The sequence below is a fragment of the Macadamia integrifolia genome, chromosome 13, assembly GCF_013358625.1.
Source record: "Macadamia integrifolia cultivar HAES 741 chromosome 13, SCU_Mint_v3, whole genome shotgun sequence".
In the NCBI taxonomy this organism is placed as follows: domain Eukaryota; kingdom Viridiplantae; phylum Streptophyta; class Magnoliopsida; order Proteales; family Proteaceae; genus Macadamia; species Macadamia integrifolia.
The window spans coordinates 8,101,840-8,114,360 of NC_056569.1; the positions used below are offsets into that span (position 1 = coordinate 8,101,840).

At 37.3% G+C, this 12,521-nt stretch overlaps 1 protein-coding gene across 1 annotated transcript; it reads right to left on the reverse strand.

Annotated features, from left to right (window-relative positions):
- Positions 1 to 564: 564 nt before the first annotated feature.
- Positions 565 to 10,041, reverse strand: LOC122059990 (heat shock 70 kDa protein 17-like). The gene is made up of 14 exons (XM_042623108.1): positions 8,919 to 10,041; positions 7,595 to 7,827; positions 6,151 to 6,310; positions 4,963 to 5,208; positions 4,732 to 4,868; positions 4,251 to 4,590; positions 4,010 to 4,171; positions 3,456 to 3,530; positions 3,265 to 3,365; positions 3,092 to 3,161; positions 2,353 to 2,409; positions 2,160 to 2,221; positions 1,279 to 1,351; positions 565 to 1,160 (listed from the first exon to the last, which is right to left on the reverse strand). Exons 1-14 carry the CDS (start codon positions 9,675 to 9,677, stop codon positions 951 to 953), a joined length of 2,685 nt encoding a protein of 894 aa, XP_042479042.1. The 5' UTR covers positions 9,678 to 10,041; the 3' UTR covers positions 565 to 950.
- Between the last annotated feature and the right edge of the window lie 2,480 nt (positions 10,042 to 12,521).

Genomic DNA, 12,521 nt, shown 5'->3' on the forward strand with positions numbered 1-12,521 from the left:
CACCTCTCTTCTTCTTATTGTTCTTTGTATGTGCAAAGGCTATTCACCCTTGTTTTCTTTACTAGAGAGGCTATGCACATTATTTGTATGTTTAAAAGAGTGAAGCGGATAAAATAGTCTCATTAAAATAAAAAAGTATTAAAAAATGGGGAAAAAATATATTTCATCACTCCTTGCATTTTTAACCATTTGGATTTATTACTTGAGATGATGACTTGTTAGATAAGTTTGAAACCATATTAATTAACCATTTATGAAATATAGTGGCTAATTTCAATCATCTAGCCCACCATGTATAGCCTTTATCCTCTTTTTGAATTATTTCTTAAGACTTTTGAAATTTGCTTGTATATCTGATCATGATCATGGATGTATAATGATGTGGACTGCCACTAGATTTGGGCTTGAACTTAGCTACCATGTTATCTTTTTCAGTTAATATATATCCTCTATATCACCTTTAATCTTGTATCAATCTGTATCAACCATCTATAAATTAGATGTTGAAAATTAGATAAATCTAGATACTGTTTGAAAAACATCAACTTATTTACAACAATAAGATCAAGGTTAAGACCAAAATTTATAACATTCTGAGAATGTTAAGAAAAAACCAAACATTAAATTCCATGGTACAATTAGAGACAATTGACCTTGTTTGTTAATAGGTTAATTAATTTTCCATATCATTGCATTGCCAAATGCCCTGTGGATCTCCATACATAATTATGGGAGTAATTAAGGCAAAGGACAAATACAGTCTCTGCTCTTTAGGCTCCGTGAAGATTCATTTGATCTTGAAGACCATTTGCAAAGCCTCCACCAAGAAGGGGTTCTGTTTATAACTCTGATACCTTCGAAATCGTGGGGTAGCAGAAGCCATAAACATCTCCGTCTCTTCAACCATCTACATCCGCTAAAAGGATGGTAGTATACTTCAAAATTTCTTATCACAACTCATCATAACCCTCGGTTTCTGAGTCTACTTTGTCACCGGATGATCCAGCCAGGTCTTCAGCCAATTGGTCAGTTTGGGTGGAAGTCTCTTCAGAAGTTGAATCGGAAGTGTTTGGACTCTCCTTACCTCCACTATCTGTTTCATTCTTCGGAGGCTTCTCCACTTTAGGCTTTGGCTTTGGGATTTTATTAATGCTGCCAACCTACAAGGGTATAAATTTCACTCATTGGTTTAAGTATACAGAAAAAAAATCAAGGATGGAACATGGAACCTATTTGTTTGCAATTCAAGACAAGGAACAGAACTAGCAATTGGCATACCTTGTCTTGGAGATCAAATACCTTCCGATATACTTCTTCAGATGTAAATGCTGGGGTACTAGAGGCAGTAATCCTGTGCATGAAATTCAATTAATGGAAGAACATAAGGAGCAATGTCATGGACTTATAATAACTAAATGAGATGAGCATGTCAAGGTATGAAAGAAAAAATCTGTGGAACAGATAAAAAAAATAAAATGACGAGTTAAATTACAGAACATGCGATGGAGTTTTACATGTCGATGATATATATGCTACTTAATCCCATTAAAAAAAAAAGGGTTGCTGTGAGGCAGAAAAATAAATGCCAACTCCCCTAGGAAAGGTAGAACCGTATATAGAAGGCATTTTATGGTTCAGTAACTGTAACAGTTCAAATCCTCGACATAAAAGCAAGAAGCAAGCACAAGAACATCTTAGAGTCTTCTTATAGGATCAGAAGCTCAGGAAGTTCAACTTTTTTATTTTTTATTTTTTTTTGACAGGTCGGAACTACACCAATTACTATCTAATACCACCCTAGCCTCCAAGAAAATAACCAAACTATCTTCAACCAGTCTTCAAAAGTTGTCAAGGGTCACCCAGTAGGACAACACAGGCTCCAAGCACAATAACTGGAGCAAGATGACTGTGTACCCACCATCACGTTTCCTAAATTCAACATCCCACAATGGGAAACATATTACTTTTGTAATGCCACTAACCTCATTATACCACCTTTATTTATTCCACCATGCCAGAATCCAAATTTACTAGCTTTGAACATTGTAAGATGCACAGGGATGATCTTGAATGATTAGATAATAGAATTACATAACCATAAATATATATATATATATATATATGTGTGTGTATAGTTATTTTAACAACGAATTACATACTTCTTTTGCTCGGCCTCCTTCTCCTCCAACCAATTATTGACCTTCTTAGCATCAGCCAGAACCTGAATCAAAATTTGCTTGTACAGTTAATTTTGATGTCATAAGCATATCAATAAATTAATTCCATAGTAATCTAACACATTTAATACAAAAGTATGAAGACGATGATCAGATGAAAATTTTGACAGCATACCTCATCTATTCTAGCTTTGGGAAGCCAAGGCTTATTCTTCTCCCAATTGCTGACAATCTGCAGACGAGGTCAAAGCATAGTTTTAACAGCTGCAATCACAATCCCTCTTTCCTATGCTATATCCATATATCCATATATATATATATATATATGGCTTTTTGGTCACCTGCTAGTTTGTCAATTAATGGGTATCTCGAAGAGTAACCATAGGAGGCCTTACTAATTATATGCATCCAAAAGATAGCAGATTCAATGAAGACTCACCCTCATGTATTAGTAAGTTCTTTTTTGCAATTTCCACTTATAAACCCACCCACACCCACCCCCCCCCCCCCAAAAAAAAAAGAAAAAAAAGAAGAAGAAGAAGAAGAAAAAACATTTTGTGCTAAAAGGTCAAAGGGCAACTCCATGTTACTGAAGAAGGAGACCTGCAAATTTAAGTGCCACCTAATGCAACTGTGTATATGTTCTGACCCACTTCACAGTTGGCAATTGCAAAATGATGTTCTGAATAAATTAGCTGATATATCATATAGATAATTCCCATGTTATATTCAGCGCAAAACAAATAGGAAAAAGAAGCAACAGATCTGGATATCACAGAACAATAACAGGCATACTTAAGGACGATGCCTTGTTAGAATCATGAAACAGCATCAGAAACCAAACTCACATAGAGAAAGCTCATCAGTTATAACTATTCTTATTGTAGATTCAGGCTACCAACTATATCAACTACCTGTTGCAACTCTCTCAGATATTTTCGAGCAAGCTCACATGCTTCTGGCCTTGTAGAAAGCTCATTCAATCTGCAAGAATTAGGTGTGAATAGAAATTTCCTGGCTCCAATAGTAAACCATTATAACTTACAGAATAATATAAACATAACATAAATGAATAGGAAGAAAGAACCTGAAAAACATTGGATCACCGACAGCCTTTAGCAAATCCAGGCGTTTCTGGAACTCAGTCGCTGATGCATCTTCGCCATCAGTATACAACCACTCTTGCCCCTACAAAAAGCAATAGGAGATAGTCAGATTAAATTTTAAGCCAGAAGAGGATGAGTGCACTCGGGTCTCAGAGCACATGTGAAGACTAACCTCATCAAGCTTCTCAACGAAGGACTGTCGTTCCTGGCCAGTTGAAACTTTCTCAAGCTCTTCAGAGGACTCAAGCTGGAATAAGAGACAATTCAAATATAGAAAAGAAGTCAAGACACGCTGATTGTTAATCAAAATTCAACATATAGAAAGTTAGTTAAACTCAACTTCGAGATTAGAACTTGGAAATAAGAAAACAGTACCCCAGAAAAATTGTAAAACATAAACAGAGACTTGATTACTTGAAGTGGCAAAAAGGACAAAGAAACATGTCTCAGAAATAATGCTAGCAGATCACCATGTAAATGGTCTAAATAAAATCCCTGAGGAATTTTAATATCATGAAAATTAGATCTAAAAGGAAAAAAAATATTAGAATCTTACTAAGATAAACCAGAACTATGAACTAGCAACAAAACTAATGAAATCCTAAAGTACAACAGTGAGGATAAAACTACAAATATAACTAACAAATCCTGAAGAACGGAAACTCAGTACAAGAGAAGAACATTAGATGGCCTTCTCAAATACTATTAAATTAGTGGACTTCTAACCTTTTCTTTGGTAGCATAAATGTATCCTTCCAAGTTATTCTTAAGCTCTGCAGTTCTTCTTCGCTCTGCATCCTTCTTGTCCAGAGCCTCCAATCTAAGTTTTGCTTCTCCAAGGGCATCTTTGGAAAGAGACACTCCAGGACCCATTGTCTTCTCGACTATCTACTTTTACCAAATGAAAATGGTTAGCTAACAAGAAATGGTGCACTGAAGCAAGATCGAATCAATTTCCAACCACTACCTTCAGTGGGACCCTAAAGGTTCTTTTCTTCAGTTTCTTTTCTGTAACAACATCCACACTGCTTTGCTCTTCAAGATTGGAACTTGATGTGTTACTGCTCTCACCATCACTGATCAAATTGCCGTTGCTTCCTTCTGTGGTGTTCCCTGCTCCAGCCTCAACTGATTCATTAGGAGTAGTTGTAGTTGCATTTTCCACGGTGAAATTCTTCTTAGGAACTTCTACCCATTCTGAAATTTCAATAATAGCATCTGCCCGATCCAGGGAAAGTATTCCACTTCTGCTAAGAGAGAAATGCAGATTTGCCTTGATGGGAGCAGAGAGATTCTGAGAAGAATACCTAGAAGGAAAGAAGGGATGGGAGAAAAACAAAAAATCAAAGTTAAATTCGACATATTTTGAATTTTCACACAGAAGAATGACTTTTACTGCCTGAAACTACTACATCCAGAAAAAAATTCAAGAAGTTGAAACTCCTCACTTTTCACTAGCATTTGTGAGACCAGTAACTGCATAGTGAGCAAATTCATCAGAAAAGACCCCAGGTGGCAATGGATGTGAACTTTCATAACTAAGTGATACTTCAAAATCTTTATCATGCTTAATGGACCTGAACATCTGTACATTGAGATATACAAATAATTAGTAAGAAATTGAACTTCAATCTAATATTTTAATTTGTATGTCTCACAGCTCCAATTTATGCACTCACCTTAATAGGGATTTTCTTCATTCTCTGTACAAGTGTCTGTTTAGAGCGCTCATCTTTTGGAAGATCAGGCCCATCTAACTCGATCATAAATCCATATGAGGAACCATCAATCATTCCTAGCTTACGGTTCAACTTGATTCCATCACTCAAATTTGCTGCATGAAGTGATGAACCAAGCACTATAGCTTCATCAGCATCCAGATGTCTGTCCAGATCCTTCCTCCCAAGAAATTCCTGGAGCTTAGCCTGCAAGTAAAAACAAGAACAGTGTCTATATCCTCACAGCTCATAAATTAATAAACCAAAAAGACCTTAGATAAATCTAGCTATAATATTTGGTAACAAAAGATAAAATATCTACACGAGTGAGTATATGGAGAGACATCAACCTATATGCGTATCGGTTGACTGTTTTGATAAAGAAAAAGAAAAATGATAATAAAATTTGATACTGTGTTGACCTACATGTTCACATTCATGCAGAGAACCATCCACAAGAAGCTAAAATCTAATTTCATACTGTGTTGACCTACATGTTCACATTCATGCAGAACACCATCCACAAGAAGCTAAAATCCTTCAATATGAGTGATCCATTTTTGGATCTCATGCAACTTCACAATTTCATCATGCACAAGATGCATTGGGCCAGCAGTCAAGAACAAAGGTCATAATTAATGAACCTCATAATTTAACAAGGGAATGCAAATAGAAATCTGCTGAAGTAATCTGTAAATGCAGCGCTTCTTGACAGAAATATTGTCAGGACAGTCTCATCAGGCCATATATACACCTTAACTGCATAATCATCCACGCTAGTACATGGAATGTCCTTGACATTGCTGGAAAGAACTTCTAGTGTCTTGAACCAATGGAGATCATAAATCAATCAAAAGATTCCAAGACTGCACAAAGTAAGAGGAAGGAGCAAATCTGAAGTGGGGCCTTTCAATAAAAAAGGTTCTTGGAAAACTCAGAAAAAGAAGCGCCTAGGAATTATGTATTCAAATAATATCATGAGATTCCACAAAAAATAAGTTACACTCGGTTTAAACTTTAAAATCTGAATATTTTTGAAGGAATTGAGAGATTTGCTATAGTGAAACAACCACTTCTGCAGCTTAGAAGAGATGCAATTTTGCACTTTCTGGCTCTTGCAGATTTGAGTTGCAAAATATTGATATTTACCTGTAACTTAGGGACACGGGTGGCACCACCAATCAGCTCTATGGCATATATCTCATTAACCTTCAATCCAGAACGCTTGAGAAGTTCTTTAATAGGTACAAGAGATTTCTCCCACAGGTCTCCGCAGAGTTCCTCAAATTTTTCACGAGTAATGGTACTCCTGCAGGGAAGAAAAAAAAATTGATAAATAAATAAATAAATAAAAGAGTCCAGTTATTTAGATGATATGTTTTCCCTTTTTTATAAGAAAATGAATTTTGAGGAACTCTGCGGAGACAACACAAATCACTCCCAAAGATTCCAATCATGATCAGCTTATTCAGCTAATCAAGGAGAGAACTAAACTGTCTGTTGCCACTAACAAACAATTCCCCTTTTTTTTCTCCCCCCCCCCCCCCAATCCCCCCTCCCCCCTCTATTTTGCATATTTAAGTGGAAAAAATACATTTTACATAATGTTTGCAGTGAAATTCTAAGTGCTAACACTTAATAATTACCAGTGCCAAAATCAAACAGGAAGAATCACAAAAAAGGACGGGGCCTCCACCTTAACATAGAGAAACCACATGGTAGATACTGCAAATTTTTGTTATGTATGAAGCAATGATGGTTTACAAAAGGACAAGGAAAAACCAATAATATGAAAAGATGGCACTGAAGAATAAAGCAAATAAAATGGCAAACAAAATCCAGCTGAGTTACAAAGTAGAAGCTGCACCCTTGCTAAACAACCTAGAATGCATTTGCAAAATGAAGCATCCAAGATAACAAGAACTTTGAATGGCAGACCTCTCTGAGAAGTAGATGGTTGGGATTGACATTACAGATGCAGTTTTATTCACTAGCATGCAATTTAAATGGCTTTTAACCAAAAATTTTAATTGTTAACTAGTTGATATAGAGAAGGATGAAAGAAACCCAACCCCTAAAGTAAAACTCATGATAAAATTTTATATATATGCACAGAAATTTAAAAAATAGTGAATCCATTAGCAATTAGAGTAATAATACGCAAGCATGAGTAATTCTAAGAACTCAAGAATCAGGTTCTAAAAGATACATTATTGCACAACTCCCATAGTTGTCACGGTGCAGGCGATCCAAGGCATTGGAGGGGGCCTAGACGTCAAGGAGAAACTACTAAGTCCCCTAGGCAATGCCTAGGCGTTGGAGGGAGCCTGGACATCAAGGCGACACCAACAAGGTGCCTAGGCGGGGCCTGGATGCTATGGCAGCTCCCTCCAAGGAGTTGGCAAACAACATATAAAGATGTAAGCTTAGTGCTTATCCTCTTGTCTCTTCCCTAGGTGGTTTTCTAGTCTTCAGTTCTTCAATAATTTCTTTTTATTTATCAATGACAAAAGAATCACAAGATCTGTTAAGGAATCAAATCTCTGACAGGAAAGAGTTTTGGGAAACTGCTCCAAATTTTAATTTTACGCACCTAAAGTCACGGTCATCATAAAGAGATTCAACTGATATTGGAGCCATAGTGTTTGCACTTAAAATTTCTTTTGTACGTTTAACCTGTTTCTTCAATTTTGTCATTGCCTTGGGGGAATTCCGTACATCCACCCCATTTCCAACTTGATTATTGAACTCATCCGCAAAGTATTCAACCAACCGCAATTCCATATGTTGACCCCCAAGGGCTGCGTCCCATCTAACATCCTTAACCTGCAAAAGATTTCATGAGTAAATTAACAATCCCAATTGCATAAAGGATCAGAAGAGATTCAATACACAGAAGAGGAATGTAATGGAGACTCTTTTTCTGATATAATGGCTGGCCTGATACTCAATTCACAACCAAGGCAACCTTGAAAGAATCTAGGGTTACTCTTGAACTAGCAATTTGGTTAATTTTTTCGTGCTAATAGATTTGGCATCCTAAAGTCCAAGCAATTTAGCTGTATCCAGTGTCTGTCAAAACTCTAAACCTAAGAAATCTAGTCTGAGCTTGTAATGGATGCAAAATGTAACCATTGAACTTCATTACAATTAAGTAACACATAACAAGTAAGGATCCAGAGGAAGCATTGAAAAGGTACTTCTGTCCATTTCTAGAAAGCAACGTATTCTTTGGTAAGGATTTATAAGACATGTTATACCAGAATAGTTAAGCCATTGGATACAGTACTTGTTACTAGTGTCACATATCCAAAACAAGAGGGTGTAAAAGAGATTTACCATGGAACAGATAAGGAAATTATTTAACATAGTCTATTCTCCATGTACAATATAAAACGTTCGGTAAAAAATGTAATCACTCATTAGTGGATGAGCTTCACTGTAAAGAAATTTCCGGAAATAAAATTCAAAGTAAATATGCTCCAACCAATGAATTCCAAGTTTCTTTGATTTTACACATAAATAAGATATAATCCTACTCAGATGCAATAGTTGGAACAAAATGCTACAGCTAATCTATGAAATATAAGTCATTAACTTTAGCATTGTACTTTTATTCTTTCCCGCATATCTTCCAGTTTTCCAGAATATTGCTGTTCGGAACACAAGGAAGTGCCCGGTAATCACTCAAAACCTCCATTGAGCTCCCAGCATTTAGCATCAGAGCAGTCCTTCAGGACATTTTTATGGTTCCCTAGTGTTGAATGCAATATAATTTATTACCCTTAATCGAAAGAACACTCCACATATCCCTTCAGGGATCAATCTCGTGCAGAAAGAAAAAAAAAAAAAAAAAAAAAAAATTTCCTACATTAAAACCCAAAAAAAGGAAGCTTCTTGTCAGAATTTAGATTTACCTGGAATTGGTTCACGGACACCGGCTTCCCGAACTCCTTCACGTTATAAGCCGAGAAATGGACAAGAGCTGCATAAGTGCTACTCGAACCCATGTCATAGAATATAACATGCCTCGACTCATTTGCGAAATTCTTATCAATCCCATATTGAAGAGCAGCACCAGAGTATTCATTAATAAGTGAAAGCACATTAATCCCAGCCAATTCGGCAGCTTGAAGCAACCCCTTCCGCTCCGCCTGCCCAAAGTAGGGCGGAACTGTTATAACCGCATCCTTGGTAGGTACCTTAGAATGTACCTCCGCTAAATTTCTTCCATAACTAAGAATCATTGCCACCAACTCCTCTACAGAATAAACAGTAACACCATCGTCGATCCTAATAGCCGCCGCTCCTCTTGAATCTTCTACCAAATCAAATGGTAGGTACTGCGAATCAAGAAAATCCTTCACGTACTTCAGAGGTTTCCTCATCATATCCCTAAGGTTTGAATACACCTTATCAGGATATCTAGCTACAATTCCTGCTGCTTCCTCACCAAGTAGACGATTCCCTCCTATGAATGCGACTAACGCTGGGGATTTCCGCTTCGACATCTCGTTAATGGCTACCGAAATCGGACTCTGCCCTGGTTTCAGATTCACAACTGCTACCTTCATCCATTCCGAACCTAGATCTACACTCGAAACCGCTGATTCCGACGGAATTGAGATAAATGAAAGAATCAAAACAACTAAACCGAACTTAAACCAGATCGCCATTGTTAATAGATCTAAGCCAAAGTGCTTTTGTGAAGTTTGGCTACTAAATATGAACCAATGGACGCACCTTTGGCACTCTATACAAACGAATGTACGAAAATTTCCGCCATTGAAACTAACTTAGAAGCTTGAAAATTAGTGTTTCGAGTTTCAGGTATCAGAGAGGGAAGGAATCCACCGTTCGAGAAGAACTAGCGAGATGTTGAGAGAGGAGGGGAGCTGTAATGGTGGGGTTTAAATACGTGGTTATTCGACGAACGCTGGCCAATAATATGGAGAAACCTGTTAATTCTGTGTTGCGCTCACGAAGGTCGTAGATGAGTTTGGCACTTTCGAGAGGTAAGGTCGTAAGGAAGTCTTTTGATACTGTTTTGAATGTCAATTCCGGAACTCAGGGAACGAGAAGTGGAAGATTAATTAGTGTGGCATCGGACATGGGATCGGATTGGCCGATTCCCATGAATCCGATCCTGACTCCGGAGTGGAGGTAAGTGGATCGGGTAATGTGGGTCGATCCGGCGGATTCCATTGACCGGAATAGTTAATTTATAATATGATTAAGGTTGTACAACCGGTTCGGTTTTGGGTAAACCCCGGCTCAAATAAGACCCCCACAATCCACATGAACCATGGAAACAATTGCATTTATTTATTGAAGTACAAACTGATACAATAACACATAAAATGTCCATCAAACCATATACAAAACCAGACCCATTAACTAACATGATCAATCCTCATATAGATGAAACTGAAAGAACAATCACCAAACTTGCAGCCATAGGCCCATAACCATGTCCTCTTATGCTGATTCTGCCTCTAAATAATGGCCAATTGGTATATATATCCTGTAAAAAAATAATAATTTCTCAATTAAAATTCTAGGAGCTCGTAAGAGATTTAGAGTTTGGATCAGGTCCTCGTATGAGAACCATTCTCGTATGGTGCCTGATCTACACTTGGAATCCACTCAATCTCTTAGACTATTGTAAAAAGAGAGAGATTAAGTGGATTTCAAGTGTCTATCAAGCACCGTACAAGAATCATACGAGGAACTTGAAATTCAAGGGAGGATGGTTAGCAATCTATGCTTATCAGATATATGATATAAGAATGTCAAATCCAATGCCAACAAAGGAAACTAAAAGCAATAGATGAATCATATATACCTTTCATTTTGGGGGATCTTCAGTTATGTTTCTCAAAACCCTTTTTTTTGCATTTTCTATGTAAGAGTTGTACATCTCAGCTTGTTTGCATAAATCCTCAATTTTCTCTAAAAAGCCTCCCAGTTTCTTTGCTCTACCCTCTTCTTCTCCCGAATGAGCATTGTGAAAGAGAGACTCAAACTCTATTCCAACCTCGTAAATTTGATCCAAAATGTTATTTAAGTCTTGAATCTCAACATCCTTCAGCTCCATTGACCTAATCACCTTCTTTTTTCCTTCCAAATCATTCTCTTTGCGCTTCCAAAATGAGTCAAACCTCCTACCAATAAATCCTAAAAGGACTAAGCTTGCCTGTACCAGGGCTGTGGCAAGAGGATAAACCATTACAGCCAGGAATGGAGCAACCACAGAAACTGCAGCAGAAGTAAAAGCTAAGGCCTTCCTCCAACGCTTTACAGATTTCAACCTCTTATTGACCTTTTTGTTTAGAGTCTTCAATTTCTTTGATATCTCTCCCTGTGTCATCATCAATTGAGTTTGGAAGAATTCCTTGAAATCCTCTATTTCTTCTAACCCCTTCAGACACCTTTCTTCTTGTTCTGATTGTCCAACTGCAATGTTAAAGGCCAATCGGATTTCACTGGCTTTGTTTAGGCATTCCTTCAGGGAGGCACAATATGTGAAGTACTTCATAACAAGCTCAGAGAGTTCATTCTTTCTCAGTAACTCTATTTTAACAACTTCATGGTTACCTTCAAGGAGGTGTCTGATGGCTTCATTCAGGTATTTGAAGTCATCTGCATATACCCCATACCCACCAAGTGTGTTTCTAATAAGGCACTTGTGGCCAAAATATTGAATGTTTGGCTCAAGATTGGGTGCTACTTCACTTGAGCCCAACTCGGCTATATGTGGGAAACTCATCAATACCCTTGGTACAAGGGAGGTGTTTTCTTTCTTGCTCAATCGTCCTCCCATATTGCTGCAATTTTAGAACCTCATTAGATTAAAAACCATTAATAAAGCAATACAAGTTCAATATTGATGGTTCAAAAATTTTGGATCGGAATCCATCGAATTGGTTGATTCGAATCAAAATCAAATTATGCCCCATACTCCTCTTATAGATGGTCATTTTAATATTTTTACTTCTCATCTTCTTCTTCTTCTGTTCTTTCATCATCAATGTCATTGCTATCCTTAGTGGTTGTATGTTTTTTGGAACACGAATAAGCATAAGCTACCCGATCCCTCTTTTCAACAGTCGATAGGCCTTTCTGATTTGAACTCTGATTCGAGCTGATATGGGAGGTGCCATATTAACCCGTAGTACATGCAAAAGTGGGGTTGTCAATGGGCCGGGTTGAGCTGAGATTTTTTAAAACCCCAGCCTAGTCTAGGTCAAGCTGGGATATCTCAGCCCAGGCCCATCCCTGTTGGGCTTAGCCTAACCCAGCCTAGCTTAGTATTATTGGTTACTTGATCTCGATTCATTGTAGAGGTCAAAGACAAAGGTTTCGTGTGTATATAAATATATATATATATATATAGATTGTGGAAAATGAAAGACTTTCTGCAGACCTTTTATTAAGTATCCATTTATAATTATTAATATATTTATATTATTATGTACTTAATATACAGGTTAGGGTTGGGTTGGTTTGGGTTGCGTTGA

Excerpts from the sequence above, each read along its gene's own strand:
- LOC122059990 (XM_042623108.1), bottom strand. The coding sequence starts at position 9,677 with ATGGCGATCTGGTTTAAGTTCGGTTTAGTTGTTTTGATTCTTTCATTT. Across the intron at positions 4,172-4,250 it reads CCTTTAGGGTCCCACTGAAG|ATAGTCGAGAAGACAATGGG; the intron begins GTAGTGGTTGGA and ends TGGTAAAAGTAG. Across the intron at positions 3,162-3,264 it reads GGTGATCCAATGTTTTTCAG|ATTGAATGAGCTTTCTACAA; the intron begins GTTCTTTCTTCC and ends TAATTCTTGCAG.